Source organism: Brachyhypopomus gauderio, chromosome 6, assembly GCF_052324685.1.
Source record: "Brachyhypopomus gauderio isolate BG-103 chromosome 6, BGAUD_0.2, whole genome shotgun sequence".
Classification (NCBI taxonomy): domain Eukaryota; kingdom Metazoa; phylum Chordata; class Actinopteri; order Gymnotiformes; family Hypopomidae; genus Brachyhypopomus; species Brachyhypopomus gauderio.
The window spans coordinates 25,532,989-25,551,970 of NC_135216.1; the positions used below are offsets into that span (position 1 = coordinate 25,532,989).

An 18,982-nucleotide genomic window follows, 5' to 3' on the forward strand; every position below is an offset into this window, starting at 1 on the left:
TATTGACAGCACACAAAAGATCCCAGGGACCAATCGGCATGACGCTACAAAGCAAGGGAGCTTCACAATGGCTCCAGAGAACCCATGGGCCGCTTGTGATGCAGCGGGGTAGAACACGCAGCCTCGGCGCACGCAGCTGGCCAAAAGAGTTGGTGTGGTCAGTGACGTACGTTATCACTTCATTCAGAGAAGCAAACTCTACCTCACCATGCTTTTCTGTACGTAGCCGGACGAAGCAGCAAGGCTTTAATTCCCTGGAGTAGGGGCTGAGTGTCGGTATGAAGTCGAGCACCTGGTGGGGAGGCCGGCCAAGAGAGTGTGGTCATTTTCTGTGGCCCTACAGCCCAGCAGGAGGCGTGTAAATCACAGCCACTGACACCACGTCGTTTACCTAATGCTGGGTCCCCGCGGAGCTGAGCGAGAAGCCTCTCACCTGCCTTTCCCTACATACACACTCACTATTTATTACACACACACTCTCGCATACACTCACACACTCTCATACAGACGTACACAAATACATGCAGAGTTGCTCACTTTGCATGGGCAACTTCAATGCCTGAGCAATGGAGAAACAAAAAACAGCCAAGCCAGCCATGTTCTGGATTCATGTAGTTTAAAGTAATACAAAGGACCTTTAAAAGAAGTTTGACAACAAACTGTATCCAGGACTGGGAAACATCCCTCAGTACTACTGATTTTGTCATGAACCAATTCAGCTTAAATCCAGGCACAAACAAATGAGAGTGAACGATCAGTGTTCTTCTGCAAATCTCTCACATTTGACCAGCACAGTTCATATTTACATCATTAGACCAGGTACAGTTCCTGACCATGGGACCAGTGCAAAGCAGCAGGAAGAACCATGCTAGCGGGCTTAGGGTCACCTGACCCACACACCGCACCCAGCACCCCTCACAGCTCCCCTCACCCCACTCCCCTCACACTACTAATTTACATTTACGGCATTTGGCAGACTGCCCTTATCCAGAGCGAATTACATTTTTTTTTTTATACAAGTGAGCAATTGAGGGTTAAGGGCCTTGCTCAGGAGCACCTCAGTCATGGCCTCAGGTCTGGGGATCGAACCCACGACCCTCTGGTCACAAGACCAGTTCCCTACCACCAGGCCATGACTGCCCGACTCACCTAACCCCACTCCCCTCACCACACTCCCCTCACCCCACTCCCCTCACCACACTCACCTAACCCCACTCCCCTCACCCCACTCCCCTCACCACACTCCCCTCACCACACTCCCCTCACCCCACTCACCTAACCCCACTCACCTAACCCCACTCCCCTCACCCCACTCACCTCACCACACTCCCCTCACCACACTCACCTAACCCCACTCCCCTCACCACACTCCCCTCACCACACTCCCCTCACCACACTCACCTAACCCCACTCCCCTCACCACACTCCCCTCACCACACTCACCTCACCCCACTCCCCTCACCCCACTCACCTAACCCCACTCCCCTCACCCCACTCACCTAACCCCACTCCCCTCACCCCACTCACCTCACCACACTCCCCTCACCCCACTCACCTCACCACACTCACCTCACCCCACTCACCTAACCCCACTCCCCTCACCACACTCCCCTCACCCCACTCCCCTAACCCCACTCACCTCACCACACTCACCTAACCCCACTCCCCTCACCACACTCCACCCCTCACCCCAGCACCCCTCACCCCAGCGCCCCTCACCCCAGTACCCCTCACCCCATCGCCTCCATCCCCAGGTCACACGTTCTACCTGTGTCTTCACCAGAGAGCCGTTTCCCCGGACCTGGGGCAGAGAACTGTCCAAGCACAAACACAGAGGGCCAGGCCCTGCAGGGCTGCCTTCACGTTACGGCAGAGAACGTGTGCTCAGCCAACGTGTGCTCAGAGAACGTGTGCTCAACACGTGAGCAGATATGACAAAAGCAACAGCATCAGGATACACCAGCTCCCCAGAGAAGAGAGGATGTGAAAGTTCAAAGCTCTGACATGATCTCTTTTATTGTACAATTCCACCTCATCTTGTGTTTATTTCCCGTGAACCACATGCTCCACTGTATGTGCTTGTTACTTGATCACTGATGTGTATTAATTAAGGCCTTTAATTCCCTACTTTCCTGGTTAAATAGAAAAAAAACAAAACCAAGCAAACACACAACAAAGAAAGAAAGAATGAAAGAAAGAAGGAAACAGATCTGTTGCTCGGCCCCTGTTATATTTGCTCTAATGTTGCTTAACCCTTCCACACCACTTCCTGTCAAACAGACCCTGCTTTGATTTGGAATTCATTTGAGGGAAACGACCACAACCCCTACAATGTCGAAGACAAACGCGACTCATAATGACGGCCTACCATAAAACGGAGTGCCTTTGAGTGATCTCCATCGCGCGCATACTGCAAGGATATACTTCTGTACTACAAAACAAGAAGAAAGGTCCTCATTAAAATGTTATGGTCCGTGTAGACCACTGCAGTGCAACATGTTTGCACACAAACTTTGACTGACAGTACTGAGTTTTACCGCTAAGTCTGAGCTGGGTGTGCGAGGTTAGCATTGTCAGTGAGTTTTACTCTCATGAAACCACGACGAGCCAAAAAATTGCTATTTTTCCCTCCCATTCGTATTCAGCACATAAAAATGACAAAACTGAGTTTGAGGAACTTTCTAATCAGCTACACGAAATCGGCCTTGGAAGGCAAGATGGTAATGAAAGACAGCGTTTGGGTGCATTTGGGGGCTGGTTCTCCTAAACATGGTATCGGGTTTATTAAGTCTGTTATTACTGAAGACAGGGAAGGCTACCACACTTGAAGCTGTCGGCCCGCGTCTATATAATAAACAATACTCTGACATGGGGCCAAATTCTCCAGGTGTTTGCTGAGTGCAGCGGGCCCTTTCAGTCTCCCCAGAACATGACATCATTCTCTGTAACGAACTTTGCTCAAATCAGCCTTGTTAGATTCCCCGTTCTTTGCTTGCTACTAATTTATTCAAGGACCGTCGAGGGACGGCAGGGACGGTGGTGACGGCGGTGGGGGTTACGCCTCGTCTCTGAATGTCAGTGTGTCCCCCACCTCCTCCATGCCACCAAATCCTACACCTCCCGTGGAGAGAAACTGTGTCATAATGCAGCCACTCCTTTCTCATTCAAATGGCCGCCATTGTCCCCGTAAGCGAGCAGCTCTGCTCTGTGACACAGAACAAGCATGGCTTTCTGTGTGCGGTGCCGGAGAAGGAGGGAAGGAGGCGGGCGAGGGAGAGGACCCCGCTGCTCTCCGGCTGATGTGGGGGAGAAACGTCTCAGCGCGCTTCTGTCCCCCAGACACCATTCACTGTCTTATCAGCTAAAGAGTAACACCAAGAGAGCTTACAGTCATGCTTAACAGAAACATGGAGGATATGAGGCCCCGTTTGGAGAAGAACTTGTCAATGTTTGACTATCTGGTAAATAAAGCAGATGTTTTTTGTGGGACAAATTGATTACTTTTAAAAAGTCAAATTAGGTACAGTTGCTATTCATGGAAGCAAGAGGTCAAATCTGAGCTATATCCAAATAAAACGTCTGCTGAAGAATTAGCAAACTTTATGGGAGTCATACATTGTCAAGTTTTAATGTATCCTTACTATTTTAAGTCTTCTTTATTTATTCATCATTTCAAAAAAGATGTGGAAATCTCTTTCTCTTTCACTCCATCTCTCTCTATATATCTCTATTTGCATCTCATAATCTTCTGTTTGTAGTTTGTATATTGCTTGTAATTTGTAATTTGTAATTTAATTGAATACTGATGGGCAAGCTTTTACCACGTCACCATGTCACGTCCAAGAAATCTTAGCTTAGTAATGTACAATCATGTACGCGGAGTCGGCACTATTCATTCAGGCGGACGGGTAGACTTCAGCGTTGGTGGTACTCGGGCTTTGAGAAGGGGCGGAGTAATACCAAGTTGGCGCTGGGCTCAGACCCGAAGTGGAGTAGGAAAAAGTTTTTCAAAAGTTCCTGGAAGTGTTGGAAGAAGCGTCCGAGCTGCAGAGGGGAATACGGAGCTGGACTATCACAGAAACACTTAGATTTGAGGTCTCTATGAAAAAAACACTCTATGACGCCGGGCTGTCTTAACGTGATTCCTTGGAACTTCAGTCTTTGTGTCATTTTTTAAAGGATGTATAATTGCTAAGACTTCAAGAGCGGAGTTGGATCAGATTTCCACAGAAATGGGGGATTACAGTATTTGGATATTCTTGTCAATTTTATTTTTTGTGCATAACAGTGAAGGTAAGTAAATGAGTTTATTAGTGTGATTATGGAACGTATAGATAATCTACGGTATAAACATGCGGTATTAGTGGACTATAAAAACCTTACTCGCGTCTATTTGAATATTTAGCTGAATGTTTAGATTAATAGATCTTGAAAAAAAATCGTTTCGAGAATGCTGTTCTTGTTAATACAGAATCTGTTTATGTGGGGTTCCTCAAATCTCTCTGTCCATCTCTTTATGGTCCTACACAGAGCGGGTTGCATCTAGGAGACAAACGATGTAAATCTGCGAGGTGCACCGTTGTAAAAAGCGGCTGCATCATTTGAGATCTCTAAGTGGATCGGTTTATTATAAGACGTTCGCTTTAAGTGGATCTTTAGGCGGATCGGTTTATTATAAGACGTCCCGCACAAGTTCTTCGCTGAGAACAGAAGTTATCCCATCTTACCCCAAACGATGCTCTCTCCGTGTTTCGTGGAGTTTGATATTTGATGTGCTACTCGCATAATGTGCTGCGAAACTAGAGGTTATTTCAGGAGCCGAGTCCCCTGTGCATAACGGGAGTCGTGAGTGTGAATATACGCGAGTGAACCGTGAGAAAGTGACCCAACGCGTTAGGGACCGTCCCGCTGCCGTCCTGCCCGGTCAAGTAAGCAGGTTTGGACCGGCAACATGTTGAACTCGCAAACTTTTGCATCTAGGTTGCTGGTTTTAAACATAAGTGCGTTTTATGTGTACCTTCTCGGTCGTCTCCGCTGCTCATGGACTGAGCAGAACCTTCCTCGGTCCCTTTCTTTAACACAAAGCGCTGTTAACAATTGAACTTTGTATTTCGGAGGAACGGGGGGATGGGGAGATACATGTGAGAAATGTGTTAATATGTTTACAGCAAGGTTAACTTTAAGATTCAGTCAAAGCGCTCACGTTTCTACCGCAAACGTCCGCAATTCTGTCGCAATGCTTTTGCAGTTTAATTGGACCGATCGACACATTTTCGTTTACAAAAACCGAACACCGAGAGCCTTATGGACTTGTCATTTCCCTTTAGGATTCGACCACGTTTTCTGAATGCACCTATTTCTGCAAAATAATTTCGAGGTTGTGATAAAACATGGCTCTGTAACCTATTGCAAATAGATCAACAGATGTTTAAGAACGGACAGTGAATTTAACGCTTTAACGATGTACTTTAATAGCCTAATTGGAAATGCGATTTAATCAGAAGTCAGGCGGTGAAATCAGGGCCGAGTCTAACAAAGCCAGAGGAATCTGTGTGCAAAAATCTGAATGGTGTCTCATTTCCATGTGTACAATCACATGCACCTAACGTTCCCACAGATAAGGCATTATATAGGCTCGGAACAAAGTCAACACCAACCGGTCCCTGTGTTGTGTGAGTGCTCCCGAGAACAATAAAGGCTCGTAGACAAGAACAAAAAAGGCTGCAGGTGCATTGACATGACGATTAAAATAAAAAGTGCTGGCATGTGTTAAAGGGTTATCATGCATGTTTTCTCCCCCCCCCGACAGGGCTTCGCTGCGTGGACACATACAGACCGTGCGAACATGGAGGGATGTGCATAGACTCAAGATGCATGTAAGTCCCCGGTTGTTATTTTTGCTCCACGAATGATCGACACCCCTTTAATCTTTCCATCCTGTTCATCTTTACTCCACCCGCACCGGTATTTGGGTATGGGGGGGGGGGGGGGGGGGGGGTAAATTCAAGGGAGCACCTCTCAGCAGAGCTGTGGGAGCGAATATTGCTGTGGTGTGTTTAGCCTTGGTTGTGTCACATTGTGTCATTTGTTGGACTCATCGGCAGCTGCGTGTTGGATTGGATCTTAGCCACGTGCGTTGCAACGGTTATCACCTTTTCTCCCCGTCGTTTCGGCGCGGCAGTTGCTTCCCTCTCGTTTAGAGTGAACGTGCTGTGTGTGGCTGTGAGCTTTTTCAATCTTACAGACTCCATCGGTTGCCAGGCGCACTGAGCAGTAATGCGGCTGAGGTCTGCATGTCTGCTGGATGACACACGGTTCACTTGCACCTGTCCACTAGATTTCAGTCGCTTAAATTTATTGGATTGCAAAAAAAAAAAAAGTTGGAGACAAAGCTCTCATGGCGAAACTATGCACCCTTCCGCGCAGTCCAAGGGTCATCTTGAGTGTTCGGTACTAGCCTCTCCCTCCGCCTCCCCCAGAACTGCACACAGTCACTGCCTTCACTCTGTATGCTAATGCAAAGTGATTGTTATCACACGGCAGCCCAAGGCTGTTGTTTTAAGTTTCCCGCCTGATGTGGAAAGCTCGTGTGTGTGTGTGTGTGTGTGTGTGTGTGTGTGTGTGTGTGTGTGTGTGTTTGTGCACTTGTGCTCATTACTTTTTAGGCTTTTATTACCCCTGTGTAGGCACAAGTCCATGGGAAACACTCACTATGACTAAGTGTAACAACACGCTCCCGCCATTAGGCTGGTATTCCGTCCCAAAGCCCTTGTTTGGACAAATACGTCTCCAGTTGTTGATGGTCTTACACTGGGTGAAGACAATGACACAAAGACACTTTGGTTTTCACTAATAATGTAGGACTTCACATACAGGCCTCTTGTACAGTCCCCCTCATTATTCTGTGATGCAACACCATGAGAAGATTCAGAACGGCGTGCTAGATTGTATTCTTTAGACCAAGAGTCTGACTAGCTTTGGTTGTTTGTTAAGTCCTTTAAGGGGAGAACAACCGAAAGCTTTATTGGATGATCACATGCTTTCCTTTATGTCTGTAGAGGTAAACAGTCTGTCTGTGTGTCGAACAATAGCTGTTCGCTGTTGTAATTCCATGCTGCCCAAAGCCGATGGTTTATGAGCCGACGCAAACGGGGAAGTTGGAGTCTGGAGAGCCAATGTGGTGAGCCGCCCGGCCTTCGGGTTCACGCACGCCGTGGGAGGCAAGTTCTGCTCTCGGGAAAGGCATTATTTCACCATCCCGCATCAACGAGTGCCGTGGCAGTGTTCGCGCCAGCAGCCCCCCTGGAAGGCCGTGCTTGGTATATTTATTTTATTTTTTATTTTTTGCTCCTGGAGGCGTTTTCGCTTCCTTCTAAATTCAGCCCTTTGTGTCTGCTGAACGTTGTGTCCCCGGGCAAAGCCGCGATTGGCTGGCTGATGGCGCGCTGAGAAGGAGCTGCCAGGCAGGCGCAGACCCTGTAAAGTTATGCGGCCTCACACCTACCAGGCAGGTGACTGTCTGGGGAAGATGAGGGACACTGGACCCTTACGAGACATAAGGGCAGAGGCAGCCAGGCAGGAGTAGGCCAGCTAGCTGTGGGTGATCATCTTCATTCGTTCAATTGTAAAAACCCTGTTGTAAGAATCACAAAAGATAAAGGAAAGAACTTGCTAGTGCGTTGCCATAGAACTTTATGGGACTTAGAAAGACACCATGAGGCACTCACGCAAGGAAGGTGTGCACGGCAGAGTGTGACCGGCCAACTCTGCTTTTTAATCATTATGCATCGTGCTGCAGGCCGAGGGGCACTAAACCAGCACGGAGGTAAATGTGTAACTGGCTTTATGGTACCGCGGGCGTTTTGGCATGCTCCCTGCTCATACTGCAGTGCTGAAGGCCGCTGAACGTGGTCGCCTCGCAGAGGGTCGTAAGCCAGGGGTGCATGAGGTTCTGCACCAAAGCTGAAACCACACAGGTGCGTGGAGGGAGGTTCCCCTAGCGCAGGAAGTGGTTCCTCTAGCACAGGAAGTGGTTCCTCGAGCAGGAAAAGAGGGGCTGGTGAAGAAAGGGGATGATAAATGTCGAGCGTCGCGGGAGAGTGATCCAACCAGTCCGGGGAGAGAGCTGCTCCGGCCTCCTGCAACCCCCACCCCACCTGCTTCCCCAGGGAAGCCGACGAAACCAGAGCCTTCAGAACAGCAGAAAAGGTTCCTTTATCCCCGCAGATACCAGGTTGTAACCCGGCACCACAGGAGAGCGCGGAGAGGGCCGGCCACGGAAGAAAGGGCTAACGAGAGTGGTAGAAAACCGGAGAACAGAGCGCGTAACGGCATCTCACGCAAACGGGGCCAGCGGGTCAGAATCGGCGGGCGCAAACACGGGCCGAAATGTCTGCGAGTGACACGGCGTCCTGCGGGGGTTTTACGCGGCAGGGCCGGTTGGAGGCAGCCGCTTGTCCTCGTTTGAGGTTGAACTCTTTTCCCTCTGTGTTCTCGAATGACCATAATATTATGTGAGCGCTGGCCCTGGGATGGCCATTGTGACCGGCCTAGTTTGTCACGGTATTGGCTGCTCCACTGGCTTGCGGCCAAAGCCTTAGCAGGTCTTGTCTGAGGCGTTGTTTTTTTTTTCCCTGAAAGCACCACTCCCCATTTAGCTTGTCGTCTCCTCTCTCACTTCACGGTTCTATGCTCGGAGAGCTTTAGTGGCCGGTGTAGTCCCGGACAGATTACAGGAGTAATCCCTCTCTAGAGCGTTCCCATGAGTGCTGCCTCACAATGGCCCCTCAGTCCGGTGGGTGGGGGGGTGCTACAGCGAGCAGATGTGGGGTTAACATCTATAGCGCTCGTAAGTGGACGCTCGTTACCTCAGACGCCTCAGCCTGATTGGGCTCATCCCCTCATGCTGTTGTCACGACCAACATAGCACCACCACCCCGCCGCTGTTCCGACGAGGAGCTGGTTCCGTCTCTCCATGAGTCTTCTGGGTGTTGGGAAGGGGACGGAGCTCATCCCGCACCCACAGCGAGCGCATGCGGCCGGCCCGGCCTGGAGTGAAACATTCCCAGCTGAAGCATGGGGACAATTAGGCAGCTTCTGAGGGTGTCATTCAGGGAGGCTCCAGCTGGAAGACTGGGGCGGTGGGGGAAGATGGAGTGCGTGTGTGTGTGTGTGTGTGTGTGTGTGTGTGTGCGTGATGGGGGGTCAGGCAGATAAGATGGGGTGCCGGGGGACAGCTGGTGGATGTTGTGATGGTAATCCAGTGAAGTCAGACCTTCACAAAGAACGGCTGGAGAGCCAGGTGCTGCCTTTGAGAGGTCTGCTGCCCCATACAGAGACAGACAGGCTCGTGGAGGAACGCACTCACACACACACACGTACGTACGTACCCACGCAGTGAAGATATGTGGATGCTTATCTTCTCACATAGGCGAGAGGCTTGGTCGCCCTCGGTCTGCAGGGTTCACCGTTCACCATGAAGAATGATCACCATTCTGCTGCAAAACCGCGAGGTGGAGATGGGGAAAAAAGCGAATTTCTCCTGTCCTCTCTTCATCCCTCTCTTTCTCGCTCTCTCGTTCTCACACTCTTGTTTCTCAGCGCAAGTGTAAAGTGAGCTCTGTGTGTGCTTTTGATAGCATCACCCTGACCCCAGTAGCAGAGGAGAACTATAAATTGTGAATGTTGTGTTTTAATGACCCGTGGAAGCGCTGTGTCTCTTAAGAAATGATGAATGCAGCCATGGAGACATGAAGCAGACACTTCAGCCACTGGGGTTCTCAGGGGAATTCTTTATGGCTTGTGTAGGTTTGGTAAAAATAGAAGGAATGGATCATTTTTAGCGCTTAATAGCTGTTATTACTTTCTTATTACACTTCTGAGAGATATGTGTAGACGCATTCCTACCTTTCCACTCCTAAAGAGGAAACTCAGTATATGCCCCCTGTTTTTGGACCTTTTTAAATGATGTGCTTGATTGGAATACATCATGAGATCTTGCTTTTGTATCGAGCACTGTTCTCATCTCAGTCACCGTTCGACCCTGCGAGGGCAAAAGGCTTTGAGCATTTCGGCCACTACCCCACGGCGTCTGACGGCTGGCCGGAGTCATGTGACTCCATGTAAGACGGGGAAGCCTGCCCATCTGCCCTGATCTCTGATTGGACGGCCACCTCAGGACTGGGTTAGAGTGTGAGAGCGGAGGCGGCTGCAGTACCAAGCGTTTCCCAGGCCCTGCAGCAGGAAGTGATGACTCCCCCCTGACCCCTGCGTTTCAATTACATCCTGTCTGCCTCTTCATCTGCCCCGACGTGAGCATCAGGGCAAACCTCTGGTTCCCTTTCACCCAGGCTTCCTTCAACCCTCATTCCCAACCCAAACAACGTGCCCCAGACACAAAGACAGAGCAGGACTTTTCTTACGAGCGTGGCACGCCCGTGTGTACCGCCGCAGCGCCGCTGACGTCAGTAAGCCGGGGCCAAACCCGGTCAGAACAAACTGCTCCCTCTCCTCCAGCCGGCGGGAATCTCACGCGCTCGCGTACGAGCAGCAGCCGAGGTCAGGTTTCACGTGGCGGCTCTGTTTGTTTTGGTGATGACAGAGGAGATAAAAGGGAAACCGCATCGCTCACGTGTGAACGGCCAAGCAGGTTACGGGCAGCAGCGTGGTTGATAACGCCGCTCTAACTCTTTACGCCTACATTCTCAACACGCTGCGATGAGACAAGGCCTCTTTTCTTTAATAAAGAATAAACACGTTGTGGAAAAGAGTTCTTTATTAGCGCTTCATCATCAGTAGAATATATTTAAAGGTATGGGATGAAAAGAACCCATAAAAAGCAAACAAAAAAGGGGGGGGAGGAACATTGCACTCTGGCTGTGAAACGATGCACTGAACTGGTTTTATAGACTTTCCATGTACTGGTCCCAGTCGGGGGGCGAGTTTCCCGGCGGCCCGGGTGCTGCAGCACAGACGGTCCAGCTCTCCCCTCCCGGGGATCTGCTTCGGTTTGGGTGGCGGGGCGGGGTGCTGTGGTCAAACACCCAGGAATGCTTCAGCGTCGCGCGTGCACTGCGCTTTTGCTCTGCTTGTTAGCAATAGCGGAGATTCCAATCCCCCCTTTTTGTCTTTTTTTTCGTCGGCCCAAACAAAATGGGATGAAAAGCTCGGCGGCGGAAGCTTGGGACTCCCGTGTCCCTCCTGAAGGAGCGCTCGCGTCCAGACGCTCGGCTGTTTCCCCAGCGCCGATCTCGCAGGCCATTATCGCATTAAACACTACCAAGCCACTCCTTCCCAGTCTTGGTCTAATCTCCAAAATGGAGGTAATCGTGTGACGGCGCAGCTGCAAAGAGCAGAAGCCTCAAAAAAAATCCAGTGAGTTCTGCGACTTTCTCCGAGTCTGCGCGGCCGTTGAGCAGATAGGGAGGTTTGTCTAGCCCACCAGTGGAGGGCTGACTGCATTTGTGATGGTTTGGTGGAGTGCGTACCATGTGTGGATTCAAAGGAGCCTCCTTGTCGTATCAATAGGCGTGCTGTCCACAGAGGCCCATTGTTACGACGCAAACTTTGTACTTTCCTTTGGCCGGAGTCACATTCAGTTTTCATGTTTCAGTTTTGACGGTGATGTCTACTTTAGCCGGGCGTGAGGAGAAGTCTTGTGAAAGTGCTGGAACTGTCCTTGTAGAACCCTGCCTCAAGAACCACCCCAACCCCAGCCCCCAAGTCCAGTAGCCCTGGGTTACTGTTGCCAGGCTACAGCCAAGGCCTGTTGGTCTGTATAAGAGCGGGCCTGAAAGCCTTGCTGTTTGGGTCACTGCCACCCCCCCCTCCTTTCTCACACAATGGGATTCTGACTACTTTAGCTCTTTTATATGGGCCACAAAATGCTCCCCTACCCCCACTTGGGTTGCTCTCTGAGAAAAGTGTGTGTGTGGGGGGGGACTCTTGTTGGCAGTGTGGTGTCAGTATGGACTCTTTACAAAGGAACAGAGCTGTTCCCCACTTGTGGAGCTCTGGAAGGGGGGGTGCTGTGTGCCAGACATCGCCACAGACCTGCTTTTGTAAGGATTTTCCTACATTCAGATCCACCCCCCCACCCCCCAAAGTGGTCTCCAAACTTATGTTTTCATTGTTCTAAAACAATATATATTTATATATGTAAAACATTTTGACATTGACAGTAATAGGCGGCGTCCCAAAATCACGGTTTTCTATTGCACCGAGGAAAAAAAAAACTTGCTGTCCTGTGAAACGTTCGTTAGTTTTCCATTCTGGCGTGGGAAGTGCAGGCTGAGGTATCTGGGAGGGTAATCCTTCATCGGGGGAGTCCTCCCATGCCCAGGGGCCGGTGGGCCGTGACGGGCCCATGCGGGGTCTCCTTCCAGGGCGAGGCCTCTGTGTTTGAGGCCGTCCTGCAGAGGTCCTGCGCCCCAGTAGGGAGAGCGGTGTCCGGTTACCACCACGTTACAGGACATTCTCTTATACGGTGATCACGGAGACCTACGGAACACGATAAAGCGGCGTGGGGTTCCCACGGTGATCCGAGGCGATGACACGCGTGTGCATAAATCGTTTGGCCGGTATCCTGGAAGTGTCTCGCATCTGCAGAAAGTCTTGAATCCTGTCACTTTCCACCATGCTCCTTAGATTTGCTGCAAAGATTTGTTTTTAGCAATAAACATGCAAAACGTGTACGGCTGGTTTTTCACTGTAAACTAAGAACTAACGTCAACTGTTGTCTTACTTTGAATGTTCTCTGTGATCTCTTAGCAAACTTCCATTTCTTTAACGGGTTCCCACCAGCGCCCCCCAGAGGAACAATACAAATTCGTAAGTCTCTTTGGGCCACGTTCATCGAACATCTCTGATTGAGAGTGCTGATTCTGAGACAGACCACGTGATCGCAGCAAAAAGGATCTGCGTGGCCAAAACTGTTCCGGGATCAGCTCCCTTGGTCTGGGAGGCGTGATGAACGTGTCCCTGTGTGTGTTTGAGCGTGTGTTCCTGTAGTGTGAGCCTGTGCATGGGAGTTACTGTGGTTGTGTTTGGTTTCCTCTGCATCGATGCCTGAAGTTGTTTGCGCTGAACTCACTCTGATATCGCCGCACAAAGCAGATTTCTACATACACTTACATCTGTTGACAGACCAAATATTATCATGGGAAACGCTGGGCGTGCTCGGGCCCATTGGCGTGCATGTGTTTGTATCGGGAACGCGCGCGTCTGCGTCTGTGTGTGTGTGTGTGTAAGATTGCTCGTCTCAGAGACAGAATAGCGCCATTGTTTGGTGCCTAAGCCCTGTTGGAAGCGGCCAGTTGGAGCAGCGTTGACAGATGTGGACAGATGTGGGACTGTGGGATGCAGCTGGCGTGAGCCTTCACAGAGCCCGTGACGGGTCGGGATTACTACCTCCGCCCGCGCTCCACCCTCCCTCTCCACCCTCCCTCTCCACCCTCCCTCTCCACTCTAGCGTCGGGGAGGTCAAGGGCTCCAATCCGCCGTGCCTCCCACGTTGCGCTGTCTGACACCTGCCCCAAAACAACACACAAACACCACCGCCGCTCCCAGAACGCAGGCTCCCAGAAGTACGATACCAAACGGGCAAAGATGGTCCGGACAGGTGGAAGTGTGTGAGTGGGAGCCGGCCCCCCTCAGAGAGGGGCCCGATAGGCCCTGGCTGTGTGGAGTAGTGGTAGAATGATAGGAACGTCCAAGGCCCAGACAAAAGAATGTGTGTTTTGGCTTCGGCGCTCAGTGTGAGGACAAATAACCTTTCCTTTCCTGTCCTCCCTCCTGTTGCTGCCCGGCCAGTATCTACAAATTCACACACACACACACACACACACACACACACACACACACACACACACACACACACACACATACACACACACACACACACACACAAACTTTCACCACGGCCCTTACAGAGATACCGACACAGACACACCCACATAAATGGACAAACACACCTACACACAGTAAGATTTGCACGGGCACACACACACACACACTCACACACATATATATAAGCACTATGATGTGTTTGCATTGCTGGGGCTTTTTTCTCGCCAGGTGTTGTTTTTGAAAGTCCAGATGTGACTATGGTTCTGTTCACACTGCTCTCACTACACCTCTCACCTTCCACACGTCCTCTATCATTTTACATGTACAATTTAAATTCCTAACAAAAATGTTATCATCAGAATACTGAAATATAATGTGAAGGCACACATTCTGCGTTTCGACGTGGCCTCTGTCTCTCTCTCTCTCACGCGCGGACTCACGCTCACCTCACACAAACGCTGCAGCTGTGATCTCAGGGGGCGCCGGACACACTAGGAACTCTGCGGACGCTTCCTGGAGAACGGCCGGCCGTAAAGATAGCTGTCGATGCCTTTCACTATGTTAAATTGCTACCGCACGTACCTCAAGGAGCCGGGGTGTCCGAGCGTATGCCAGTGGAAAAAAGCAGGCCCTAGGACCCCTCCAAAGACTCTCTTTGTGCCCACACCCCCTTTAGCATCATTTTTTTTTGTGACAGCCAGAAATTCCAGACATAGTTAATTTGCCTCTAAATAAACCCAGCCAAGCCATGACAAATAGCCTAGGGGATGAAGGCTAGGAGCTGATTGGTGGTGTGTCAGGCTCGCTCGTCCGTCTGTGAGGTTGCCAGGGTGACAGGGATCTGGGACTCAGAGGGGGGAGGGGCGAGTGTTTTCAGAGCAAGAGACAGGGGATTACAGGAAGTATGACATGACATTCCCTCCACGCCGGACCGTGGCCCACCAGCCGATCCCTCCCCCAACCATCCCCCCACCCATAGCAGATGCCCGGACCACCCCCCCCCAGCTCCTCCGCCTCCCAGACATTATCATCACAATCGGACTGCTGACCTCTGACATTTGACCTCCCAGCGTGTGAGAGGTTTCATAGGGAAGGTGGCGCGGTGCTGCGGGGCCTCGGGAGGTGCAGGGGTAGCCTTGGTAACTGAGCAAGAACTCCGCCTTCATCCAATGGCGCTGCTCCATGGCTGTCCAATAGGCCGGGCAAATCAGAGGAAGACTCCGCCTCTTCGCCCGTGCTGGGCACAGACTCCACAACTTTTAAATTGCAAATAAATCAGGGCAGTGGAATCTGGCTGTCTGGGGTTTCTGGACAGCCCCACCCCACCCCCACCTCACCCCCACCCGCTGCGCCGAGTGCAAGTGCTGCTGTTACTGGATCTGCAGACGGCTGGTGTTCACCGCAATCAGGTGTAGCCATTGTTTTGATGAATTGGGCCGACTGTGTTGCGTGGGCTATGGCAGCGCCCCCTGGAGGCCCGGGGAGGAGCGGCCGGCCACAGAGCAGGAGATGGAGGGGAGGGGAACGTCCTGTAAGAGAGGCGAGGAAGGGCCATTGTTGTCTCAGCTCAGGGGTTTGGTTTACAGTGAAAAGACAGAGGACACCACGGCCCGAGGGTGGGCGGGTCCAGCCTCTGCCGCCCTTGTCTTCAGCTTCAAGCGGCCCCTTTTGATGTGGGAGCCCATCCTGTGGGCCCCTGGGCAGGTGTCAGGTTACCCCGCAAATGCTCACCCCTCGAGCCCTGCCGTCGATCCGTCCCGGGCCCCCGAGAGGCGACCTTTAAAAGCTCGAAAGGCAGTTTTATGTGCGCTCTCTTACCTGGCCAGTTTCAGGTCGCACTCCACCATCCGTGAACACAATACACAGCCTCGGGAGGACAAAAGAGGAAGGAATCACTACACTTTCGTCAGGACGCGGCTCGTCCGCCATCTTACGTCTTTGGCGGGTCATCCGTACACGCGGTCTTTCCACTCTTTCTCTGCACCAATACACTCTTGCCCTGTACATCGGGGCCTGGCTACGCGGGCCACTTGTCTCAAGAGTAAAGGCCTTGTAAGGGTGGGTGCGGTCCTCCTCGGACCGGCCCGTCCTCATGCGAGTGTGGAGGCGAACGCCGGGCGCCGGAGAGAGTAATGACGCTGGAATGTGGACTGGAACATGGAAAGAGGGAAAAGAAGCAGCTGGGGAATTCTGGGGGAATTTTCGAGCGCTTGTGTGTGACGCGTATGTCCCAGAGCTTGTGTGTGAGTTTATATTAACACGAACCAGCCCAGACATATTTAGAATGAAGCTGTAGTCGGTATGTTTGCATTGGCTAGAACTCCTGTTCCAGACCTGGAGACACGGGTTAGGAGGAGACTCAATTGGGGAATAGAGGGGAGAAATTTTTCGTTTGGCTATTTTTCTGGTGTTTTACGTGTCGGTCCCGTTTCCGCTTGGGCGGTCCCTGCGCAGGTGCCGGCCCGGCTACATCGGACCACTGTGTCAGCACCTGGACCCCTGCCACCGATCGCCGTGTCTCAACGGAGCAGCCTGCAAGAGTCAAGTGGCCAACGGCGTCCCACAATCCACCTGTGTGTGTCAGAGAGGATTCAGAGGTGAGAGATTAGAAATGAGAATTGAGTCTTACTTAGAGTTGTAATCTGGTCACTTCCTGCATTCCTCTCTTCTCTCTGTTTCTCACTCTGTCACAGTCTCCTGTTCTGTCTGGTTTGGAAGCTAATAGTTTGTGTGTGTGTGTGTGTGTGTGTGTGTGTGTGTGTGTGTGTGTGTGTGTGTGTGTGTATGTGTGTAGGTCAAGACTGCTCCCTTATCGATGCCTGTGCCACAAGTCCGTGTGCCAATGGTGCCCGCTGTACCAACTGGAACAACCACTACAACTGCTCGTGCCCGCCGGGCTTTCAGGGCAAGAACTGTCGCAACGACGTGGACGAGTGCCGGCGGCCGGGGAAGTGTCTGAACGGCGGCACCTGCGTCAACACGGCCGGCTCCTTCCGCTGCGAATGCCTGGCCGGCTACGGCGGGCGCACGTGCGAGGTGCCCACGTTGCCCTGTGCCCCGTCCCAGTGCCTCAACGGGGGCACGTGCCACCAGACGGGAGAGCACACGTACGACTGTGCCTGTCTGCCAGGTACGTGTGCACGTCAGCACACGTGCAGACGCACGCACACGCACGCACACACACTCGGGGTTCCCACGCTCGCCAGCTCTACCGCTCGCGGTAGGTTTTCTCCGTCCCCCGTGGGTCGGACTTCTGTTCGCTATAAATAGCTTTGCAGAAGGGGGAGAGGGCCTGCTTGACATCAGGGAGGAATTTAGTTTATGACCTTCTGGTTTGCCCTCTGGGGAGCCGGCAGGAAGTGGCTCTTGCCCGAGAGGAAGTCGTTGAAGCGTAGAGCGAATGTAAAACAAGCAAATGCAGCAGGGAGGCCCATCCCGTCCACAGGCCCCGCCCCCAGCCCCAGACCCCTCCCACCCCCCACCGTGGGAAGCGGTGGTGGAAGAGTGTAAACACTCTGATGCCCTGCGGTCCCCCTTTTACCCCCCACCTCCCTGATCACGGCACATGCAGGCGGGAGTTACGAGGTGTACGGGGTGCGTGTGGGAAATGTCTGCGGTCGCCACCCCCGTCCTCCACCTCCTCCTCACGCTGCTGTGATTCATCTCGCAGGCTTCAGCGGGGTCAACTGTGAGGTGAACGTGGATGACTGCCCTGGCCATAAATGCATGAACGGCGGGACCTGCGTAGATGGGGTCAACACGTACAACTGCCAGTGTCCACCGGAGTGGACAGGTACCTGACCTCTCTCCCACACACACACACACACACACACACACACACATACACACACTGCCCAGCTGCATACACCTGGGGAGTTTCCTCGGATGGCGAATCTAGATGGATGTGAAATTGTGAGCCTGTGTGTGTGTGTGTGTGTGTGCACAGGTCAGTACTGCGCGGAGGATGTGAACGAGTGTCTCATGCAGCCCAACGCCTGCCACAACGGGGGCACCTGCTTCAACACCATCGGCGGGCACACGTGTGTGTGCGTGAACGGCTGGACGGGCGACGACTGCAGCGAGAACATCGACGACTGTGCCACCGCCGTCTGCTTCAACGGCGCCAGTTGCCATGACCGCGTCGCCTCCTTCTTCTGCGAGTGTCCTGTGGGCAAAACCGGTACGGCCCCCTTCCCCTTCGCCCCGCCCCCCCTCATCCGGCATGGCTCCGCCCCCTCACCCTGAATGCGTACTGCTCTCCTGCCACAGGTCTGCTGTGTCACCTGGACGACGCGTGCGTCAGCAACCCCTGCAATGAGGGCGCGGTGTGCGACACCAACCCGCTGAACGGCCGCGCCATCTGTACGTGTCCGGCCGGCTTCATCGGCGGAGCCTGCAACCAGGACATGGACGAGTGTTCTATCGGTGCGTGACATCCAGGGCTCACACGTCTCTCCCTCCCAGTATGGATATATGAATTCTTTTGAATAATTTTGAATTAATATGGTCTCTTCTCTCTCTGTCTCTCTGTCCCTCTGTCTCTGGCAGGTGCTAACCCGTGCGAGCACTTTGGCAAGTGTGTGAACACGGAGGGCTCGTTCCAGTGCCAGTGTGGCCGTGGCTACACCGGCCCGCGCTGCGAGATCGACATCAACGAGTGCCTGTCCATGCCGTGCCAGAACGACGCCACCTGTCTGGACCGCATCGGCGAGTTCACCTGCATCTGCATGCCAGGTATGGCCCCAGGGGCCCGACGTCACAGGGGCCACACGGGCCATAATGAAGGGGCTACACGTCACAAGGGCCACACCTCACACTGCGGGAGCACCTGAGCAACAGAGCTACAAGTTTACTTAAGGAGTCGTTGTGATTACCTCAGGATGAGCCGTTATGTCATTTCCTTCTTGGGCTGGTTGAGCAAATATTCCAGCAACTGATGACACATGTGCACACACACACACACACACACACCCACACACACACCCTTGGCCCCGCGGCGTGCGAGGATCATGAAATGACATCCTCGTCTCCGTCACACGCGCCCGGAACTGTGCGTGCACACACCCTCCAAAGCCCCGCCCCTGTTAGCGACATGTGTCCTAGGGTGTGTGTGTGTGTGTGTGTGTGGGCGGGGGGG

The 18,982-nt window shown here is 52.4% G+C and overlaps 1 protein-coding gene across 2 annotated transcripts in view; it reads left to right on the plus strand.

The window, feature by feature from the left end:
- The first annotated feature begins 3,969 nt into the window (after positions 1–3,969).
- The window catches only part of notch3 (notch receptor 3), a 31,543-nt gene continuing 16,530 nt past the window's right edge, over positions 3,970–18,982 (plus strand). The window contains exons 1-9 of one of the 2 annotated variants that reach the window (XM_077009976.1): positions 3,970–4,095; positions 4,180–4,293; positions 5,810–5,876; positions 16,300–16,442; positions 16,640–16,975; positions 17,516–17,638; positions 17,792–18,025; positions 18,115–18,270; positions 18,394–18,579. In XM_077009976.1, coding sequence (XP_076866091.1) covers positions 4,233–4,293; positions 5,810–5,876; positions 16,300–16,442; positions 16,640–16,975; positions 17,516–17,638; positions 17,792–18,025; positions 18,115–18,270; positions 18,394–18,579 — 1,306 coding nt within the window. In that variant the 5' untranslated portion in view covers positions 3,970–4,095; positions 4,180–4,232. Of the gene's footprint in view, positions 4,294–5,809; positions 5,877–16,299; positions 16,443–16,639; positions 16,976–17,515; positions 17,639–17,791; positions 18,026–18,114; positions 18,271–18,393; positions 18,580–18,982 lie in introns of both variants that reach the window. The other variant, XM_077009975.1, reaches the window with a different exon arrangement.